The sequence below is a fragment of the Juglans microcarpa x Juglans regia genome, chromosome 1D (genome assembly GCF_004785595.1).
Source record: "Juglans microcarpa x Juglans regia isolate MS1-56 chromosome 1D, Jm3101_v1.0, whole genome shotgun sequence".
In the NCBI taxonomy this organism is placed as follows: domain Eukaryota; kingdom Viridiplantae; phylum Streptophyta; class Magnoliopsida; order Fagales; family Juglandaceae; genus Juglans; species Juglans microcarpa x Juglans regia.
The window spans coordinates 18,019,288-18,037,129 of record NC_054594.1 but is presented as its reverse complement, the minus strand read 5'-3'; the positions used below and the strand labels follow the sequence as shown (position 1 = coordinate 18,037,129).

The 17,842-nt window shown below is 34.8% G+C and overlaps 1 protein-coding gene and 1 long non-coding RNA gene across 2 annotated transcripts; one reads left to right on the top strand and one right to left on the bottom strand.

The window, feature by feature from the left end:
* Positions 1 to 7,154: 7,154 nt before the first annotated feature.
* Positions 7,155 to 8,188, bottom strand: LOC121237998. Its single transcript, XM_041134912.1, has 2 exons — positions 7,898 to 8,188; positions 7,155 to 7,824 (listed from the first exon to the last, which is right to left on the bottom strand). Exons 1-2 carry the CDS (start codon positions 8,104 to 8,106, stop codon positions 7,542 to 7,544), a joined length of 492 nt encoding a protein of 163 aa, XP_040990846.1. The 5' UTR covers positions 8,107 to 8,188; the 3' UTR covers positions 7,155 to 7,541.
* Positions 8,189 to 13,820: 5,632 nt separating this feature from the next.
* LOC121238080 lies at positions 13,821 to 17,260 on the top strand. The gene is made up of 3 exons (XR_005935082.1): positions 13,821 to 14,464; positions 15,327 to 15,328; positions 17,143 to 17,260. It is a non-coding gene; the product is annotated as an uncharacterized LOC121238080 (long non-coding RNA).
* The last annotated feature ends 582 nt before the right edge of the window (positions 17,261 to 17,842 follow it).

Sequence of the window (17,842 nt, the reverse complement as noted above, 5' to 3'; positions counted from 1 at the left end):
CAAATATAATACAAACAAAAACAACTGAATAGTAAATAACAATGCCAAGAGCTTTGTAGGGAACTCATTTTTGTTTTAAAATTCGAGTGGGCGCATGGAATTTTAGTTGGAAGCTATGCGCCACCTACTCCAACGACCCACCTCTGCACATTATGGGTTCTAAATTATATACCCATTTAACCATTGGGCTACCATACATAGTGTTGGTGGGCCATAAAGCACCTACTAGGTTCGAATGCCACAACAAAAGCAGTAGACACGCAAGCAAGTTCAGCCCACCAAATTAGATGCAGCCCACCCAGCTTTAGCCAAGACGTGGCATAAAACTGGACCTCAAATCCCAAATTTTCTTTTTCTATTCTTTTCTTTCGAAATCTCATGCAAAAGCTTAGCTAATACAATAAACTAGGAGTGCTACCCGCACTATAGAGAACTCAAATGTATCTATTTTATTGGTACCTTTGAGTTCTAGTAGTGCCATCTTTATATATATTTCATGACAAATAAAGTTAATAAACCTAGGCAAGATTTCTTTAAGAAGTAGTAGCATGCAGCTTGTTTTTAAACCATTAATCTAATTAATTCACTAGATGCATATATAATCAATTACCAATGAGTTTAATAATATAATGTCTATTTTGATTGTGCATGCTTATTTATTAAAACAAATTATAATAATGAAAAGGTTAGTGACATGTTTTGATTGTTGATCCCTGTTGATCCCTATGCGTAGGATTGTTGATGCTAGTGGCATGTTTTTGTTTTAAATTTCAGATTTGTCTGTTTTGGAGAATGACTTCTTCTATTCCCTCAGATTTTAGTGATAGTTGTCCTACTCCTACCGGGCCTACCCCTACGGACCCTAGTCCTAATCCCACGAAACCTTTCCCTGCCCCCAGCCCACACAAAGTAAGAAACTTATTTCCATAGTTTGATCTCACTTTACCAAACTAGAGGGTGGTGACCCCAATAACCTCCAAACAAAGTGTAACCATTATGGTAAACTCTATGGATATCATCATAGGAAATATGGTACATCACAGTTAAATGTGCACTTAGAAGAACAATGCAAGAAGAGTCTAATATTGAGATCTTTACAAGAGAAGAGTCAATCTAGACTAGAGATTGGACTAAAAAAATGGCGGATGAGAGTAGTGAGGGTTTTACATTGAAGGGGTATATTAAGTATGATTCTAATGAGTGTAGAAGAAAGTTAGCTCGTATGGTTATCAGGGACGAGCGACCTTTTCAGTTTGTGGAGGGGAGAGGGTTCCAAGTGTCAAAATACTAGAGAAACCAGAAAATTTGAAGAGAATTTTGGAAAAACTGGCTCTGTGTATTTAGCCACTTTTGTTATCAACCTCCAAAAGCCATTATACAAGGAAAGTAGGTCAAATGCTATACACGGGGAACATCTACTGATCCCTAATATTTAGCCTATATACATGGTATTAGTGGATTATATTTATTTGAATTAATTCCTATGTTTTATCTATGTATTTCGGGTATAGATATATTTGTACAGCTGTATAGGATTTATATGATTTGTAAGTTGAATATTTAGATTAAGTAGATAAGTATGGGAAACATATCTTATCCAAGATTTGAATTCCTATAGGATAGGAAGTCAGATTTCGAATGGCTGATTTGGTGTAATCTATTTTTGGCTACTTAATGAATGAGAAGGAATAGGAGGAAGGATTCAATCAAAGAAAATTGTTATGGTATCAGAGAAAGGTCAAGAATTCTAGGTTTTTCTTATTCTAAGATTTCGGCTAGTTGTTGTTGTTGTTTCTCTCTCTCTCTCTCTCTCTCTCTCTCTCTCTTAAGGGTTGCGGCTAGGGCTTCTTGTCTATCATGTCTTCTGAAATTAGAGATTCTCTTCTGGTCCGATTCAATGGAAAGAATTATGCTGCGTGGTCTTTTCAGTTTCAACTATTGGCGAAAGGAAAGGAACTTTGTGGTCATATTGATGGGAGTAATGTGGCTCCAGAGGACAAAGATCAACGGGTTTCTTGGGAAATTAAGGATGCCTGAGTCATGTCTTGGATTCTTGGATCTGTTGCTCCCTATTTTATCTTGAATTTACGCTCATTCAAGAATGCTCGTGATATGAAGCGGCTGTATACTCAAAATAATGCAGCTAGGAGATTTCAACTCGAACAAAAGATGTCGAATTTCTCTCAAGGAGCTCTCTTTGTGGAGGAGTTTTATTTTGATTTTTGTAACTTGTGGGCTGAGTATACAGATATTGTATACACTTCAATTCTAGCAACAAGTTTGGTTGATATTCAAGCTGTTCATGAAGCAAGTATGCGGGCACATTTTCTTATGAAACTAAGTCCTGAATTTGAATTTATTCGTGCTAATCTGATGAATCGAGATCTTGTGCCTCCACTTGATATGTGTTTGGGAGAGATATTTCAAGAGGAGCAAAGATTGATGACTCAAACGACCATGGAACAAGCTACTCCAGCTCCTGTGGATATGCAGCTCAAGGAAAAACCAGAGGGAGGGCTTTGAGCACTACTAAATGCTATAGTTGCAAAGGTTATAGGCATCTCGTTGCCAATTGTTCTAAGAAAACTTGCAACTATTACAAGAAGCAAGGACATATTATCAAGGATTGCCCAATACGTCTTCCATGTCGCCAAGCAACTGCCTATTCAGCTGCTGCTGAGGTTACTAGTGCTGCCAGTTCTACCTTGGCCACTTCCTCTCATGTTCCAGCTTCCACTTCTCACAATTCCACTTCTATTACACCAGAAATGGTCCAACAAATGATCATCTCAGCTCTTTCAGCTTTTGGTATTTCAGGTAAAACCAAATCTGACTCTAAACCTTGGTATTTTGATTTCGGTGCCACCAACCATATGACAAGTACCTCTCCATCTCTTGTTAATGTCTTACAGTATGCTGGTCCACTTAAAATTCACACGGTAGATGGTAGTTCCCTACCTATCATTGTCATAGGTGACATTTCTACTTCCTTAAATAATGTTTTGCTGTCTCTTTCATTAAATACCAATCTGATTTCTATTGGACAATTAGTTGACAACAATTGTAGAGTGTCATTCACTTCTTTTGGTTGTCTTGTACAGGATCAGGTGATCGGGAAGATGATCGCGAGGGGTCCTAAAGAGGGTTGGTTGTTTCCTTTATGTTTAGATTCAAAATCTGTTGAGTCAAAGTCTTTATCTTCGTTTTGTTGTAATGTTGGTACTTTGACTGTGAAGGATTGGCATAGGCGGTTGGATTTTCACATACTTCATAAGTTGTCATCTTCTTGTTTAATAGGCAATAAAGATTTATATTCTCTTGATCAATTAAATTTTGATTGTGATACATGCAAGTTAGCTAAAAGTAAAGTTTTGCCTTTTCCTTCAAAAGGATCTCATGCCACTCGTGCATTTGATGTTATTCATAGTGATGTGTGGGGTATTGCCCCGATAGAATCTTATGATGGTTATAAATATTTTGTGACGTTTATTGATTATTATACTCGTTTTACATGGATTTACTTTCTTTGCACTAAGAATGAAGTATGTCTGGTATTCAAGCGTTTCTTGGCTTATTATCTCACTAATCAATTTTCTACCTTTCTTAAGGTTCTTCGCTCCGATTCAGGAGGAGAATATATATCTACTGAGTTTCAAATGTTCCTGCAAGATCAAGGAATTATTTTTCAAGTTCTTGTCCATATACTCCACAACAAAATGGAGTAGCTGAAAGAAAGAATCGTCATCTTCTTGATATGTTCCGGGCTTTCCTAATTGATTCAGGTCTGCCCTCTCATTTTTGGTGTGAAACTTTGTCTACTGCTGTGTATTTAATTAATAGATTACCTACTCTAGTATTAGACAATGTTTCTCCTTATTCTTTGCTATTTGGGCACTCCCCAGACTATTCCCAATTGCACTCATTTGGTTGTGTTTGTTTTGTGCATCTTCTATCTCACGAAAGACACAAACTTTATGCTCAATCAGTCCAATGTGCATTTTTAGGGTATAATTCTTTGCAGAAGGGTTTTGTTTGTTATGATCCTCAGGCTAAACGCATTCGAGTTTCTCACAATGTGGCATTCTTTGACAAACAACAATTTTTTCATACTTATCTAGATCCTATTCCTCATAGTTTCTATATTTTGCCAAATTTTTTAGATAAGGATACAACTTCTACACTAGCTTTCGCTCAGTTTAAACTTGGTTGTGTTTACACCAGGTGTAAACCATCTTATCCAGCAGATCTGACCACTCTTTCTGCCCCTCCTGAGCATCTGCCCGTGGCTCTTGATCAATCCCTTAACACATCTTATGATCCACCACTTTGTTAGCATACTTCTAGAGTCTCCAAACCCTTGGATCGGTATGGTTTTTCATCTCATTCTTTTATGTATGCTACACTTTCTTCTATTGCTATTCCCTCCTCTTATAAGCAGGTTATGAAACTTGAGTGTTGGAGGAATGCCATGCAAGTAGAAATAGATGCACAAGCGGTCAATTGACACTTGGGATATTGTGTCCTGTCCTTCTTCTACGACACCTATTGGTAGTAAGTGGGTGTATTCCGTGAAGCTTAGATCAGATGGGACCCTTGAGAGATATAAAGCTCGTTTGGTAGCTTTGGGAAATAGACAAGAATATAAAATTGATTATGACGAGACATTTGCTCCTGTTGCTAAGATGACGACTGCTTGACTCTTTCTTGCCATTGCCGCTTCTCAGTCTTCGCAATTGCATCAGATGGATTTGAAGAATGCTTTCCTTCATGATGATTTAAAAGAGGACATTTAAATGAAACTTCCTTCTGGTATGCCCCTTTCCTCAGCTAATGATGTATGTAAGTTGAAAAGATCATTGTATGGTCTAAAACAAGCTCCCAGAGCTTGGTTTGAGAAGTTTCGCAATACCTTACTTGATTTTCAATTCACTCAGAGTGCGTATGATGTTTCTTTGTTCCTTCATAAGAGTGATTCTGGTTTTGTTTTTCTGTTGGTCTATGTGGACAATATCATTATTACTGGATCCGATATTAGATTTATTTAGAGGGTTCAGATGCATCTTCATAAGGTCTTTCATATGAAAGATTTGGGACTGTTGACTTATTTCTTGGTTCTTGGGCTGGAAGTTCACAATCAGATACATGGGTTATTTATTAATCAACATAAATACGCCCAGGACCTTGTTCAGTTGGCTGGGTTGGGGGAGACTACTTCAGTTGATACTCCTATGGAAGTCAACGTGAAGTATTGGAAGGATGATTTAATTTTTGATCCTACATTATATAGGAAGCTTGTTGGGAGTCTAATCTACCTCCCTATCACACGTCCGAATATCTCATATGTTGTTCATATTGTCAATAAATTTATGGACACTCCTAGGCACTTGCATTTAGTGGCTGTTCGTCATATTATTAGATATTTGATTGGGACTCCTAACTGTGGGTTATTTTTTCCTGCTAACACTTCTCTACAACTTATGGCTTATAGTAATGCCGATTGGGCTGGTTGCCCAGATTCTAGGTGTTCTACAACTGGGTGGTGCATCTTTCTTGGAGATTCACTCATCTCCTGGAAATGCAAGAAGCAAGAGTGTTTCTAAATCCTCTACTGAAGCTGAATATAGAGCCATGTCAGCAGCGTGCTCTGAGGTGATGTGGTTACGGGGCATTCTTCAAGAGATTGGTTTTTCGCAAGACAAGCCAACTCCTCTTCATGGTGACAACATTAGTGCCATTCAAATTGTTGCCAATTTAGTATTTCACGAGCGTTCCAAACATATTGAAGTGAATTGTCACTATATTCATCAAGCCTATGAGGCTATGTCTATTATTCTTCCTCATATCTCTACGGATATTCAAGTAGCTGATATATTCACAAAAATGATGACTAGACAACGACATCAATTCCTAGTTAGCAAATTGATGCTAGTAGATGCACCAGCATCAATTTGAGGGGTGATATTAGTGGATTATATTTATTTGAATTAATTCCTACGTTTTATCTATGTATTTCGAGTATAGATATATTTGTACTGTTGTATAGGATTTATATGATTTGTAAGTTGAATATTTAGATTGAGTAGATAAATATGGGAAACATATCTTATCTAAGATTTGAATCCCTATAGGATAGGAAGTCAGATTTCGAATGGTTGATTTGGTGTAATATATTTTTGGCTACATAATGAATGAGAAGGAATATGAGGAGGGATTCAGTCAAAGAAAATTGTTACATGGTAATATATCTATGCAGTTAGTACTAATAGAGAAGTCCTAAATTATATAAATTTCTAAACTGTATACGTTAACATACCCTCTCAAATTGATGCTGGTAAGTCAACCAGCAACAATTTGCCAACCAAAAATTGATGCCACTGTCGAGTCATTACTTTGGCGAAGACATCGACCACTTGGAGATTTGAAGAAATGTAAGGAAGACATATCACCCGACTCTCTAAGGTATCTTGGATAGAATGACAATCAACCTCAATGTGCTTAGTGCGTTCGTGGAAAACGGGATTGGTGGCAATCTGAATAGCACTAGTGTTATCAGCTTGAAGAGGGGTAGAAGTAGTCTAAGGAAACTTGAGTTCCTCAAGAAGACCGCGTAGCCATACAATCTCAGAACAAGCAGTAGACATGGCACCATACTCGACCTCAGTAGAAGATTTAGAAACACGATCTTGTTTCTTACATCTCTAAGAAATTAAGGCATCACCTAAAAACATACACCAACCCCTAGTAGATCGATGTGTATCCGGACACCCAGCCCAATTATCATCACTACAGGCAACAAGTTAAAGAGATGAGCCTGTAGGAAAGAATAACCCATGAGTAGGAGAACCTCGAAGATAATGGATGATGCATCCAACTGCAGCAAGATGGAGATGCTGAGGAGAGGACATAAATTGACCGACCTGATGAACAACGTAGGAGATATCGGGGTGAGTAGTGGTCAAGTAGATGAGACTCCCAACCAGGCACTGATAGAGAGTAGGATCATCCAGAAGGTCCCCTTCATCTTTCCTGTATTTGACATTTACCTCCATAGGAGTCAATATAAGAAGTGTTCTCCAAGCCAACCAAGGTAATAAGATCTTGAATATACTTATGTTGGTTTAAGAAATACCATTGGCCTAATGATGTACTTTTAGTTCTAAGAAGTATGTGAGCTGGCCAAGATCTTTCATATGGAAAGTCGCATGCAACAACTGCTAAAACTTATTAATCAAACCAAAGTCAGTTCCAGTAATGACAATATCATCCACATAAACCAAGAGAAGGACTATACCCAATGCAGACTTGTGGAAGAAGAGAGAAGAATCACACTAACTTTGTGTAAAATTGAAGGTAAGAAATGTACTGCGAAACTTCTCAAATCAAACCCGGAGAGCTTGCTTGAGCCCATACAGAGAACACATTTGCTTACAGACATCATGAGGAGAAGTAGTCATACCAGAGGGAAGCTTCATGTAGATTTCTTCTTAGAGATCACCATGAAGAAAGACGTTCTTCACATCCATCTGATGCAATTGCTACGACTATGAAGCAGCAATAGCTAAAATGGTTTGAATCGTGGTCATTTTGGCAACATGAGCAAATGTCTCCTCATAATCAATCTCATATTCATGTTTGTTTTCCAGAGCTACTAGTCGAGCTTTGTACCGATCCAAAGAGTCATCAAAACGAAACTTTACAGAAAAAATCCATTTACTCCCAATAGGTTTGACTGTAGGGGCAATGAACAATATCTCAAGTGTGATTCTTCTCAAGTGCTTGAAGTTCTGTTTGCATTGCATTTTGCCAACACTCATGTTCCATGGCCTGTTTGTAGCAAGAGAGAATGTAAATAGAGGATAAAGTAGCCACAAGAGAGACAATGGAGGAGAAACCATACCAATCAGGGGGTTGAGAAGGGCGAGTAGACCGGTGAAGAGTGGTGGAAGCCGGAGCAGGTGCCAGGTCAAGATCGTGAGGGGGCACAAAGGAAGTGGAACCAGACTCATGTCGACTACGTCTTCCATACACAAAACCAGGTTTGAACCTTTCCACAATTGTCGGGGAATTATAAAAGCTAGGCAGAAGAGATAAAGATGCAGATGGCATCTCAACACGAGATGGAAAGAAATATTGATTTTCAAAGAAAATCACATTCCTAGAAATCCGTATACGACGATCATGAGGATCATAACAAACATAACCCTTTTGAGGGATATCATAACCAAGAAAAACACACTTAACAGACTAAACAGTGAGTTTATGTCGTTCATAACTAGGGAGATGCACAAAATAAACACAACCAAATGTATGAAGATTAGAATACAAAGGAGAATGACCAAACAACTTAAAAAAAGGAGAAACATGATTTAACGTAGGAGAGGATAAGCGATTGATCAAATGAACTGAAGTAGAAAGTGCTTCACACCAAAAACGAGGAGGAACAGATGATTTAAGTAAAAAAGTTCTTACCACATCAAGAAGGTGGCGATTTTTCCTGTCAGAAATACCATTTTATTGAGGTGTCAAAGGACAAGAATGTTGAGAGATGATTCCTTTGCTTTGAAGATAGTCCTAAAACTCATTAGACATGTATTTGCTGCTAGAATTAGAGCGTAATACATTGATGCTGGTAGAGAATTGAGTCTCAAGAAGTGCAAGAAAGCGCTTAAAGACTGAAAAAACTTCAACCTTAGCCCGAAGGAAGTAAACCCAGTAAAGCGACTAAAGTTATCAATGAAAGTAGCAAATGTTATGCGTATGAGAAACAATAGGTACAATCCTCCAAACATCACTATGAATAATATCGAAACATTGTGAGGCACGAGATGCATGATGAGGAAAATGTAGAACTTTACTTTTTCCAAGTTTGTATGATGTACAATCAAAAGAAAGATTAGGAGAAGAATATGCTTTATTTCCCAATAATCCAAAATTAAACAAAGTAAGAAGTACATTAGATTTGGGTGGTCTAGATGTCTATGCCACATCTTATTTCCAAAACTAACAACATTACATGTAAAGGAAAGTAAAGGAAAACTAGGAATAATAGTGGAAGGTAAAACGTGAAAAGGAAAGGGTCGTCCCACTATAGGCCCCTTCGCGATCTTTCCTGACACTTAATCCTGCACAACATAACCAGAATGGGAGAAATGGACATTACAATTATTATCAACCAATTGACCAACAAAAATAAGGTTTGTGGAGAGATCAAGAGACACAAAAACATCAGTTAAGGAAGAGGAAAGATCACCAACAGCACTGATAGGCAGAGAATTACCATTAACGGTGTTAATTTTCAGATTTCCATCATAATTTATGACATTGTAAGATGAACAACAGTATTGGTCATCTAGTCAGTGGCTCCAGAGTCAAAATACCATGGCTTAGAAAAAACTTTATGATTACCTGAGAGCCCAAAAGCAGAAAAAGCAGAAATGCTTGTTGTACCATTTCAGGAGTGAGTGTGTTAGGTTTGCTAAGGCTGTAGGAGCAGGAATAGAAACAACCGGCGAGGCAGCAGGCAATGCAGCAGAACTAGAGGCACTAGTGGAGGCATGATAAGCAATACCCTGCTTCCTTTCAGGTCGAATGGGACAGACAAAGATGATATGACTCTGTTTCTTGCAGTTGTTACAAAACTTCTTGGGGCAATCCAGAGCAATATGACCAAAAGTTTTACAACTAAAGCACTGGACAACACGCAAGTCTCTATCCTTATTCCTCCCTTGTGCTGCATAAGCCACAGAAACAGGTGCACTGACAATGGCCTGATGTTCCATGGTAGTGTGAGTTATGATACACTACTCTCGAAGAAGTTCACTCGAACAAGATCCAGAGATGGTATAGGATGACAATTCATCATATTAGGCCGTGCAATTTCGAAGTCGAGTCGTAGCTTCATCAAGAATTGATCGCGCCTGCTGGTTGCATGCACTGCTTGGACAGCAGAGAGAGCTGCAGCGGGAACATTAGCATAAACAATGTCGGAATAATCAGCCCAAAGAGTTTGAAAACATGAAAATATTCCTCAATTGAGAGACTTCCTTGTGTGAAATTAGCCATCTCATACTCTAATTGAAATCGCCTAGCGGAGTCGTCTTGATTGTAAACCGTGTTGAGATAATTCCACATATCAGCAACAATTTTATAAAGCCTCAGATTGAGAACAAGATGAGGCTCAAACGTGCTAAGGATTCAAGTCATAACCCGAGCATCCTTAATTTTCCACTTAGACAAAGCCTTGACTCCCTTTAGGTGCGGGATCACTCCCATCTATATGACCCCACAATTATTTTCCTTTGACAAATAATTTAAATTGAAACTCTCAAGCAGAATAACTTTTGCGAGTAAACCTAATATGGAACGATTCCAACTTATCCGATGACATGATGCAACCAAGAGGCAGAGAGAATATCCCACCAGAAAATTGTAACTTGCACCGTGAAAAAAAAATATTGCACCGAAAAGAAGCACAAACTAGGAACGTAATAGAGGGCACCAACGTACTGAGCAGAACCAGGGATTGTAACAGAGGGTGCCGAAATGCACCCTGGAACCAGAAACTTGCAACAGAAATCTCCAAAAGCCACAACCAACCAGAAATCGACAATAGAGGCTCTGAAAACAATATCCCAAACCAAGAAACACGACAGAGGGCACCGACAACAAATAGAAAAAATCGAAACCAACCCAGACTTCTAGAATAGAACTGGAAAATACAACAGAGGTTGCCGACAACAAGAACTGAACCAAAAACCCCTGGAACTAGAAACTTGCAACAGAAATCTCCAAAAGCCACAACCAACCAGAAATCGACAATAGAGGCTCTGAAAACAATATCCCAAACCAAGAAACACGACAGAGGGCACCGACAACAAATAGAAAAAATCGAAACCAACCCAGACTTCTAGAATAGAATTGGAAAATACAACAGAGGTTGCCGACAACAAGAACCGAACCAAAAACCCCCACAGAAGGCACCGATAGAAACCCAGGAACCGGAAAAAAAAAATTAAAACAAGCAAGTATTTGAACCTGCTCTGATACCATGTCAAAATACTATAGAAACCATAAAATTCAAAGAGAACTTTGGAAAAACTGGCTTTGTGTATTCAACCACTTTTGTTCTCAACCTCCAAAAGCCACTATACAAGGAAAGTAGGTCAAATGCTATACATGGGGAGTATCTAACTGATCCTTAATATTTAGCCTATATACATGGTAATATATCTATATAGTTAATATTAATAGAGAAGTCCTAAATTATATAAATTCCTAAATTGTATATGTTAACACCAAGAACATTCCAGTTGCTTGGAACCTAGGTTTAGGGCTGCAAATGAACAGAGTTGCTCGTGAACAGTTTGAGCTTGACTCATATAAACTCGATTCGGATTCGATTCATTTGATAAGTGAGTTGTTCGCAATTACTAATATTGGTTCGAATATTAAACGAGCTAAACTCGTGTAATCTCGACTCGACTCGGTGTAGGCTCGTGAACAAAATTCATATTAACTTGACTCGATTCGTTATGGGCTCGTCATAATACTCGTAATATTTCTATATATATATATATTCTTACACACATTATTTTATTGTATATATTTTATGTGTTATACGTATTATTTTTTATACTTTGTATAAATAATATATTTTGTTACTTTATATATAAGTAACATATTTTGTTACTTTACAATAATAATGTATTAAGTGATTGAGCTGAATTATTGCATATTTTTTACATCTAGAACCAATATATTTTAATTATTTCACGACATTATTATTAGTTTTAGATGGATAAATGGTTAAGAGATATAAATTCGAGTTGTGACTTAAATTGATTGATAACATGATTTATGCTTAATTTTATAAATTGTGATTTAATTGGGTAATATTTCTTCACATGCACGACACATATTTAATATTTTATCCTTCCTTTTTATTTTTCTGGTTTTACTCTTTTATATAGGCTAATACTAGTAAGGGCTGCCTAGTTGACCAATTTTATTTTATTTCAAATTTTTAATTATAAATAGACAGAAATTTATCTATATTTTTAGAATTTTTTTTCCTGTTTACAACACATATTATACACACGATCTGCATAATGTTTATAATTATAATACAACGGTTTACAAGAACCAAGTCACAACTATGTACAAATATTTTTAAAGTATAGATTACAATAGCGATAAGTTTGAAATGAGATATTTAAACCATTCAACTTACTGTCTTGAGAGCGGCATTAATAGAGAGTACATTCAACTTGTTTTGGCACAATTGGTCGTATTCATTTATCAATGCACCCAACATGATCATTCATTCTTTAGTTGAAATTTGAGCAAATAGTATTAATATAGTGATTATACTAATACTATTATATAATTATATTAAATTAAAATCACTATAGCAAATACTAATATATAGTTATGCTAATAACTATAACTAATACTAATACTAATATAGCTTATAGTTATAACTTATACCTATACTAAATCTCTATAACTAATACTAATATAGTTATACTAATCACTATAACTATATATAGTATTAATATCACTGTTAATATAGTATATAGTATTAATAATAACTAATACTAATATAACTAATATAACTATTAGTATAACTAATACTAATATAGTTATACTAATCACTATAATTATGTATAGTATTAATATCACTATAGTATTATTGATAATACTATATTATCACTATCATATAGTAATAGTACTATACCAATAGTATTACTATATACTAATACTATTAGTGTATTACTAATATTTATATATATTAATATATATATCAAGTATAAGAGATTAGAGATTTAATATATATATATATATATATATATATATATATTAAATCACTAACATACTAATAGTATGATACTATAGTATTAGTAATTATAATATAAGATATAGTGATAGACTAATAGTATATTATAGTAATAGTATATTATATATAAAATAGGCCATAATGGTGTGGATTAGTAATAGTATAATTAGTATTAATAATATTCATATATATTAAAATATATCATAGTATAATATAATATGTATAGTTTAATACTCTTAAATATATATATTTTTTTGAATCTTCATTTCGTATATGGCGCCCTTTTTTTTAATATTCATATATATATATATATATTTTTGAATCTTCTTATATATATATACACACACTAGTAAGGGCATATTGCACATGTGCCTAGTTGCAAAAACATGAAAAATATTCTTAAACATGAACTAACAATCATAAGTGGTACTAATAGATCATATATAATTTCTTTGGATGGTAATTAATTAAATCATTCTATCTATAAAAAAGAAAAAGAAAAAAAACTCTCCATTTAACTAAAACATGTGATATTTTAATAATTTTACTTATCAATATAATAAAAATGATTTAAATACTCCTGATTTTACACAATTTTGATAAGTTCCTCTCCGAATTGATCTATGGCAAGTTGTCTACACTTGCCAAACAGTAGGGTTTTTAATATATATATATATATATATATATATGTATATTCTCTATCCTCCGTTGAGTATAGACAAGACTACTTTATCGATTTTTTTTTGGCAAGTTTATCTTTATCCCATCACGCATGCAATCATGTAAATTATTTTTTAAGTTCAGCTTTTGATTTTTCGGTTTGAACTTTGGATGGAACGCAACGCACAAAAAAATAAAAAAGAAAAAGCAAGACGCGGGACCCAGGATGCTTGGTTTTAACTTTTTTTCATTTTGGACGGACTTTTTTTTTTTTTTCCTGGATTCATTTTGGATGGACTTGAATTTAATTCTTGAAGCTTTTGGGTCTTTTACTCTTTTACAAAACAAGACGCGGGACACAGTTCCTTGGTGGGACGTTTTCAAACTGAGGGGATGGGTTGCACAGAGAGTTAGAGACTTTGCATTGTTTTTGTTTTGCCCATGAGCAGAGTGAGAGGACTAAGGAGAGACCGTGAGATTGAAAACTCAAAAGTTCAAAACCCTAATAGTTTGAAAGAGTGTCCTCGTTTCAATGGTGCTTTGTGTTTTTTCTTCATCTCAGGTTCGCTCTAAGCTCTATATTTTTTTCATCTTAGTGGGGTTTTTTATTTTCTTCATTTCAGTCCATTGTGGCATGCGGGTATTGTGATTGTCGATCTCCTTCTCTTCTGTATCTTTTGCTTTTTCTTCATCTTTTCCCGTTAGCTTTATCTCTCTATTTCTCTATTTCTCAATTTCTCGTATTTGTTCTTTGTCCCAGTGTGTTGTAGTATGGTTCTTATCGATTCCCTTTTTGTTCTCTATGGTGTAGATCTGAGCAACTCTTTAGATTTTTTTTTTTTTATTCTTCTCGATTCCCTTTTTGTTTTCTCTATGGTGTGGATCTGCTGCTATTGGTTGTGCTAGTAGTAGTGTTGTTATTTTTGTGTTTATTTTCGTTGTTAATTTTCTGATGCTGTTTTATAATATGTAATTTAGTATGTAAAAATAGTTATTGTTTTATGTTAATGGCTTACATTTTCTTTAAAAATACTCCTAGATCGATTGAATGCAGCAGTTTTCAGTCTTTAATTTTTTGTTAGTAGCTTATATTTGCGTAATTCTTTTGGTTTTGTACCTTTTTGCGTGATTCCTTTGACTTGTCATTCATTTTTTGTTAAATTTTTATTCTTTGATTTTTACTATATTACTTGTTATTCAGTTTTTACTTTTGTGTCTAATATTGCTACTACTTGTCTAAAAATCTTTTTTAGACATGTACTGAACATGTTGCAAATATAGAATGCTCATCTGCAAGTCCACTCATGGAAGATATAGAACCTACACAAGGAGATGATATTACCACAACCTTTATAGAGTGTGATAGTGATTATGGGAACCATGAAATTGACGGTATTATTGGTGTTGAAGAAAACCCAAGTGCCCCTAAGGATCACCAAAAATATGCATACCAGAGGAAGCCTAGGAAGAAAATTTCTACTGTTTGGAATGATTTTAAAATAGTGGTTAAGAATGGTGTAAAGAAAGCTGAATGTAACTTTCACAAAGACCTATTGTCTATTTCTTCATCTGGTTCTACAACTCACTTCCATAGGCACTTGACTAGTTATCTTCCACACATAGCTGCTTCTAAAAAGTAAAAGATCTTAACTATTGACGTGAAGGGTCTTGAATATGTGAACACAGTAAAAAATTTCTCATATGATATGAAAAAAGTAAGAGAACTTGCTTCTCACATGATACTTTATCACGAGTATCCATTTTTCATGATGGAACATGTTGTGTTTAATAAATTTATGAAAGCTAATACTCCTTATTGGCAAAAGATAAGTTGTACTACATCAAGAAATGATTGTGAATCTACTTATGAAATTGAGAAAAAGAAACTGAAAATAATATCGAGAAGTGTGAATAAAGTCAGCTTAACAACGGACATGTGGACTTCAAGTCAAAAGACCTCATATATGGATGTTACCTGCTATTTTGTTGATCCTGATTGGCATTTACAAAAAAGAGTCTTAAATTTTTGTAATGTCCCACCCCACACAGTGGGGTTATTGTTGTTGATGCACTTCAAAAGTGTTTCATAGATTGGGGAATTGAGGTATGGAGAATAAAAGATGTGTTGAACAAAAAGCCTCTTGACCAAAATAATTACCTACGAGCAAAGGTTGTGAAGATGAATACAAAGTTTGAGAAATATTAGGGAGAATGTAACTTGCTTATAGCAGTAGCTACAATTTTAGATCCAAGGTTCAAAATGATGCTTGTTCAATTCTGTGTTCCAATAATTTATTCAGAACCTGAAGCTACTAGAAACATAGAAACCATCTTGAGAATCTTACATGAGTTGTATGATGAATATGCTGAAAAATATAATTTAGCTAATGTGGAGTCAAGTGGACATGAAAATGCTCGAGATATAGGTTCTTCTTGTGGTAGTTCTATCAATGTTGTGGGGAAGAATGTGATGAGTGACAGGTCTATATTTGAATCATTTGTTAGAAGTGTTGATACCATTCGACCAGTGAAATCTAATTTGGATGTTTACTTGGAATGTGTATATATTTGTAGTGAGGATTCAGATTCACATTTTGATGCCTTGGAGTGGTGGAAGGTCAATGATCTAAAGTACCGCATTTTATCTAAGATGACACGTGATATTTTGTCAATTCCAACTACTACAATGACTTTAGAATCTACATTTAGTGCTGGTGGTAGAGTGATTGATCCTTATCGTGCATCAATGTATGTTGAAACAACACAAATGTTATGTGGAACTGATTAGGTTCGAGTACTTCATGGTTTGGAAAAATCATCAAGTATAAGTATAATTTTATCTAGTGATTTTTCATTGCCATCTAGAACTTGTTTTAACTTATTGAGAACTTGTCTTAACTATTTTTTCTCTTTTATTTTGTAGGGAGAAGAACCAACTTATAAGGAGATTTTATTGCCTAGACATGAATTGCTGGTAGGTTGTATATTTTTGCCTTTTGGTATAATGTTGTTTATTATTAAATTGTTATTTTTTTATATCATATTACTAATGATATCTTGTGTGTTTTGTATCATAGGTTGATGGGGATTGGCTTCTGGTTGTTTTTTGTGAATTGATCTACTAAAAATACTTAAAGGAAGTATGCTTATAGGACATGTTGTTTAAGTAAGGGTGTAATTATTTTGTGAAAAAAACTTGTTAACTCGTTGGAGCTGTCCAGCTAGACAAGGTTGCTGGAAATTTGGATTTTTTTTGAAAGCTTGGACATATAGGTAATTTCATTACTTGAATAGCTTACTTGAATTGCAGAAGTATAAGGAATGTTGCAAACCACTGTTTTTGTACGCGATGGAGAAATATGGATAACATGAAGTAATTTTTTGTAGTATTTTATTTTTGCACTTGGTGCTCAAAGAAATGGTTTAACATTTTGATATTGCTTTCATGTTTGTTATTCTTGGCTATTATTATTAGGTTGTTTATTACTTTTATTTATTGTTCTACATGTTATTATTCAATCTATTGTGCTTCATTCAGTTTTAGACTAGGTGTTTATTATTAGTGTTTATCATTTTATTAATAAGTTGCTTACTCTTAGTTAAGATTAGTGGATTTAACATTAGGTGTTCTGGCAAGTTGAATTTAGTTTAGATTAGTGGATTTATTAGTGTTTATATATTTTTTATACTCTTTAAGCTAAGACCAACTTTTACACACTTATATAATTGTCAAATGTAGAATTGGCTCCTATATTCAAAGGTGAAGGCCAACGTAATTTATTTCTAATGAGAATGTTGACTCCTATATGTAACTGTGATTTAAAAGTTATTATTGTGAATCTGTGATACCTTAGAAGTTGGAATTATTTACCTGATTCAGTTTTTAACGATATTTTGGCAAGTGATGAATCATTTATTTATTTGCAATAAGAATGTTGTGAATAAGCAATGATATGTAATGTACTGCAGTGCATCAGAGTGGCTCAAGTGAATAAAAGTTGGAGGACTTTTTTTCTACAATTTATTTAGTTTGTTTTTCTAGTTGATGCTATAATTAGTGTTCTACCATTTGAAATTGTAATTTATTGTTATACCTTAGAAGTTGGAATTATGTACCTATTTGTAACTATATTGTGGCAAATGATGAATCATTGATTTATTTACAAAAAGATGTTTAAGCAATGCTATGTCATGTGTTGCTGACTACTGTGCATCAGAAATAGGGCTGAAGTCATGAATAAGAGTTGAAGAACATTCTTCTACCATTTTTTAAGTTTTTTTTCTTAGTTGAAGCTATAATTAGTGATCTACTATTTGAAATTGTAATTTATTGTCATGCTTTAGAAG

Excerpts from the sequence above, each read along its gene's own strand:
- LOC121237998 (XM_041134912.1), bottom strand. The coding sequence starts at position 8,106 with ATGCCATCTGCATCTTTATCTCTTCTGCCTAGCTTTTATAATTCCCCG. Across the intron at positions 7,825-7,897 it reads CCTTCTCAACCCCCTGATTG|GCCATGGAACATGAGTGTTG; the intron begins GTATGGTTTCTC and ends TGCTACAAACAG.